Consider the following 5,954-nt stretch of genomic DNA (forward strand, 5'->3'; position numbering starts at 1 on the left):
GTCAAGAATCATGTATTGCCGTCACAGACTACCATATATTTTGCTCTATAAGACTCACTTTTTTCCTTCCTAAAAAGTAAGGGGAAATGTGTGTGCCTCTTATAGAGTGAATGCAGGCTGCACAGCTATCCCAGAAGCCAGAACAGCAAGAGTGATTGCTGCTTTCACTGCGCAGTGATCCCTCTTGCTGTTCTGGCTTCTGAGATTCAGAATATATTTTTTTTTCTTGTTTTCCTCCTCCAAAAACTAGGTGCGTCTTGTGGTCTGATGCATCTTATAGAGCGAAAAATACGGTATATTGTCAATGTGTGTAGAAAGAGAAATCACTCCAACATAATGAAAACAAGGCAAATTGTCCTGAGTGTCTCCAGCTTAGAATCCATAAATGGCAAACACTGCAACTGCTTCTATCTGCATTCTACAAATACCTTAGAAACCCTGCTTAGAATGTCCTGCAACAATGAATACATGCAGAATTATGTGTGTGTTGTCACCCTATGTATTTATTTATTTATTTATTGCACAATATTTTTAGCCTGCCCTAAATCCATCTCAGAATGGATTGCAGCAATTAAAATAATAGTAATAACTCAAATTAATTAAATAAGAGTGTGTAAAGAAAATTAAAAACTATAGCAAAAAAACCTAGCAGCAGACTAATTTATTTATTTATTTATTTTAGAGTTGCTGTTCTTGCTCAAGGCAGCATTCAATACATGAAAGACAAAAATGCACTTGAGGATTTGCTAAAACACAAAGTAAAGGGTTAAATGTGCATTAATCAGTATAAAGAACTAGCTTAAAAATAATATTATTCAATCACTTCTAAGAATGATAATCATAATCACTACATACTGTTATTCATAAGCTTTCTGGACTATAGGTTGGTAGAGCATAAGACTCTTAGGTAGAATATATACACATATAAAAAACGTGAAAATATATTTTTTAAAAAAAAAGTTTTGAAAAATAAATTAAATTTAGCATAGCTCACTGTCGCCATTTAGTGTCCCATGTGTATATTGCACTTTACAACACATTTAAAAACATTTTATCTGCAACTGTATAGATGAGTCCCCAGTCTTCAAATTGTGGGTTTGAGCCCCACATTGGGCAAAATATTTTTGCATTACAGTGGGTTGGACTATATGACCCTTGGGTCCCTTTCAACTCTAAAATTCTATGGTTCTATGTTTAATATTAAAATGTTTTCTCACATAACCAATTCTGTACATGGAATGAAAAGCTAGAACTCTCTGTGAGCAGCATATCCACCTCAGAAGTAATTATGATATTTTCACCAAAGGTCTTACATGAGTTGGCACTAAAATATTTTTCTACCCCCCAGACATGGACAATTGTTTCAGATGCCCAGAAAATCAGCACCCAAGCAAAGGTCAAGATCGATGCATTCCCAGAGCTGTGAGCTTTCTGTCATAAGAAGAACCATTAGGGATTAGTTTAGCTTCACTCTCAGCTATGCTTTCCCTGATCACAGTTTTTGTGCTAGGAACTTTTATTAAGCACAAAGAGACCCCCATAGTCAAAGCCAACAACCGGGATGTCACCTATACTCTTCTGATCTCTCTCCTGCTTTGCTTTCTCTGTTCTTTCTTATTTCTCGGAAAACCGAAGAAGGTGACCTGTCTTCTACAACAATCAGCTTTTGGCATCATCTTCACAGTGGCTGTTTCTTCTGTGCTGGCCAAAACCATCATTGTGGTTTTGGCCTTCAAGGCCACCAAGCCAGGATCCAGCATGAGGAAATGGGTGGGAAAAACAATGACAGGTTCAATTGTTCTTTCCTGCTCCCTTGTTCAAGGAGTCGTTTGTGCAGTGTGGCTAGGAATCTCTCCCCCCTTTCCAGATGTTGACATGCAGTCACTAGCAGGGAAGATCATCATAAAATGTAATGAAGGAGATGTCAACATGTTTTACATTGTCATGGGCTATATGGGACTTCTATCTGTTATAAGCTTCACTGTGGCTTTCCTAGCCAGGAAGTTGCCAGATAGTTTTAATGAAGCCAAGTTCATCACTTTTAGTATGCTAGTGTTCTGCAGTGTTTGGGTGTCATTTGTACCAACGTACCTGAGCACCAAAGGCAAATACATGGTGGCTGTGGAGATCTTCTCTATTTTAGCTTCCAGTGCTGGGTTACTAGGCTGTATCTTCTCTCCCAAATGCTATATTATTTTGCTGAAGCCTGAGCTGAATCACAGGGAGCAGCTAAGAAATCGAAATAATGGAAGCAACCAAGAACCTTAGGAAAAAAAAAATGTATCTACTATGGTATGTATTGAGTTGGGACAGTGGTCCTACACTAGGATTTGAAATGGGGGCAGTGGTTTTACTGCAGTGCTACCATATATTTCAATCCAGTCCATTTTATTTTTATGAATGTGTTCCACACAGCTAACACAAATAATACATGATAAAACAAGTCATTATTTTATCAGTAACTGTTCTTAATTAATATATATTCTTGGTTCCTGTTTTATTTGTAACATAGGCAACCATCCAGCTCTGTAGTCCTATTGTTTCTTAATCAGCTGTTTATATAATGAAAATTTTCATTGAATCTTGCTTTTTGTATGATATGTATTGACACTGACTCATAAATGATTGCAGTGAGGATGCATTTTGTTGTTTTCCTGGAGTGGTGCTTCTTGGAATGCATTATGTCACAATACGATATGCATCTACTCTGAAGTCAGTCCCATTCAGTTCAATGGTTAATAGTCCCAGGTAACTGTCCATAAGAGTACAGTCTTAATGTAAGAAATAAGCATGTCACAAAGTGTGTTTACATTGTTTACCAAGATTTTATAAAGATACATTACCTTTATAAATTATTTAATTAGTTGAAGTGTGACTTCCTACAAGGTTGCAGAAATTTCTGAAATTTTATGTTGTCTCCTAAAATGGCTGGAATTGTCAATGAAGGTTAACATTCACCAAATTGCAGATGTCCATCACACCATTGCATTTGTCAACACATTTCACCAACAGCAAAGCTTTCCCCTTAAACTGTGGTTGGTCATAGAATTTTTATACAGATATGCTCTAATGTCTCTACAGAGATAATGTGTGCACTCTAGCTGGTGAATTGAACACATTATTATTATATGACTGTTTATAACACCCTTTATCAAAAGATCTCAGGACCAGGGATAGCACTAAGAACACATGTTATGGAGCATCAATAATAAAAACATATTACAAAGCATAATGAAGGGACGCGGGTGGCGCTGTGGTGTAAACCACTGAGCCTAGGGCTTGCCAAACCGAAGGTTGGCGGTTCGAATCCCCACGACGGGGTGAGCTCTCTTTGTTTGGTCCCAGCTCCTGCCAACCTAGCAGTTTGAAAGCACACCAAAGTGCAAATAGATAAATAGGTACAACTCCGGTGGGAAGGTAAATGGCGTTTCCATGCATTGCTCTGGTTTTTCCAGAAGCAGCTTAGTCATGCTGGCCACATGACCCAGAAAAACTGTCTACACACAAACGTTGGCCCCCTCAGCTAGTAAAGCAAGATGAGCACTGCAACCCCAGAGTCGTTCGCGAGTGGACTTTACTGTCAGGGGTCCTTTACCTTTACATTTTTAAAAAGCATAATAACAGGCAGCAGAATACTAAAATAATCATTTCAACACATGACTGAATAGAGTTAATGATTTCAAATTTCTATCTAAGCACTGAACCAAGCAGCTGTTAATTGCAGGTGTGGAAGGGAATGGTTTTCATTAGGACTGCAACACACAGGAAAGAGAGGGTTAATGTCTTTCATCAAAGGTCAAGGTCCTGATAAAAATCACTCCCTCCAATTTGCCATTAGACCTGGAAGGAATGTTTCTATTGGCATATATGAGAATGTTCCTTTATAAGCCAAAAGCAACTTGGGGAAGGGAAACACTGGGGATGGGTAGGAATGTGTAGGTGGGGAAGGAGTTAAAACTCCCCTCCCCAAATGTAGCAGACCTCAAATCTGCCATGCTACTAATTAAACACACACACACACTGATTCCTAATACATATTTAGCATCACAACTAGTTTGGCCCAAAGTGTCATGTTCTGTTCTTCAAAATAAGTGTCAGTGGTGATGCTCCAACTTTTGCCCTATGGTTACTTATTTTTAGTGGGAGAAATAGAGTTTGAGAACTGCATGAAAAAAATAAAATAAGTGCACATTTTGAACAACAGCTTTATTTAATTCCAGACTTTGGTTTGAAAAGTGTGACCTGGGTAGTTTCTCAGTAAAAAAAATGTTTTTTAAATCTCCATCTGTAATTGTGATGAAGTGAAGAGTGTTGACATGCATTATTATTATTATTATTTAGAGAAATTTGATTGGATAAATTATGTTAGTTTCACTTTGGTCCTATTGATACCAATGTGAAAAATCAGGGTGCCACTTAAATCCACACACAGAGAAGAAAACTAAATAATATATTATTGGAAGTGGTCCTTAGTCTTAACAAATTTGACAAAGCAGCCTTGATCTCTTTGTTTCTCATGCTGTAAATCAGTGGGTTCAGCAAAGGTGGGACCATGGAATATATCACTGTAAAAATTAAATCTAAATGTGTTGCTGTATTAGTCATGGGACTCAAATAGGAAAACAATCCTGTGACCATAAATGTGGAGAATACCATGAGATGTGGAAGGCAGGTAGAGAAGGCCTTTTGTCTTCCCTGTGCAGATGTCATCCTTAACACCGCACTAAAAATCTGTACATATGTCACAAGAACAAATATAAAACAGCCTAACCCAATGAGAGAAAACAAGAGCAGAACTCCAGTTTCAATCTGATTTTTCTTAGAACAGGAAAGCTTTACTAACTGTGGGATTTCACAGAAAAACTGATTGACAACATTGGAGCAGAAAGGAGTTGCAAATGTGCTGACAGTGTGCAAACCTGCATAAAGAAACCCAGTGATCCATACAGTAAGGATCATTTCAGTGCAGGCTCTCCTGTTCATCACCACCTGGTATTGCAGTGGATTACAGATAGCAACATACCGATCATAGGCCATAACTATGAGGAGGAAAAAATCAGTAGATAAGAAGAAGGTGAAGAATAGAGCTTGACCAACACATCCGGAATAAGAAATGTGTCTAGTATTCATGAGGGAATTGGCCATGGATTGGGGGATAATGACCGAAACCTGCCCCAGGTCCTGCATGGCCAAGTTCAACAGGAAGATATACATTGGGGTGTGCAGGTGGTGGTCAAAGGCTACTGCAGAGATTATTAAAAGATTCCCTGTTACAGTTGCCAAATACAATACCAGGAACAGGATGCTGTGTAGAATTTGTAATTTCTGAACTTTTGAGAATTCCAGAAGCAGAAACTCTGAAACAGTAGTTTGGTTAGCGATGGCTTGATCCTTGCTAACATCCATGCTATCTGTAAAAAGAATCAGAAGTGGTATCTCTTAATTTCAACAGAATATTGCAATAATATAATGCTGTCTATGAAGTGCTATAAGAGACAAATAAAACAGAGCTAGAAATAGTTGTGCCTAATCACTGAGGCTAACTGAACGTCCAGTGACAATGAAGCAGGTCCAAACTATAGACCTCCTCCTTCCAGAACAGGCCATTCCCCAATTTCCTAGACTTGAGAACTCAGAGCACATATCACCTCTGTCTTTTCAAGATTCAGCTTCAATTTATTGGCCCACATCCAGCCCATCATTGTCTCCAAGCACCGGTATAGTGCCTGAACCACATCTCCTGTTTTAGATGGAACAAAGTGATAAACCCAAGTGTCATCCACATACTAATGGCACAAAATTTCCTAATTATGGCTCCCAGCAGTGTCCTTTGTGTCCAATAAGGTCATAATGAGATTTTCTTCATTTACATTTGATCTGCCTTGCAACTACCTACCTATACCTCTGCTCAAATGTAAACCAAGGAGCTACAAGAATTCTGCCCATTGGAAAAG

General features: G+C 38.3%; 1 protein-coding gene across 1 annotated transcript; it reads right to left on the reverse strand.

The window, feature by feature from the left end:
* Nucleotides 1-4,416: 4,416 nt before the first annotated feature.
* Nucleotides 4,417-5,406, reverse strand: LOC308571733 (olfactory receptor 14I1-like; the record flags this gene model as incomplete). Its single annotated transcript, XM_081167369.1, has 1 exon — nucleotides 4,417-5,406. The coding sequence occupies one exon, from the start codon at nucleotides 5,404-5,406 to the stop codon at nucleotides 4,417-4,419; it is 990 nt and encodes a 329-aa protein (XP_081023495.1).
* Between the last annotated feature and the right edge of the window lie 548 nt (nucleotides 5,407-5,954).

Source organism: Podarcis bocagei (genome assembly GCF_964188305.1).
Source record: "Podarcis bocagei genome assembly, chromosome: 13".
Lineage (NCBI taxonomy): Eukaryota > Metazoa > Chordata > Lepidosauria > Squamata > Lacertidae > Podarcis > Podarcis bocagei.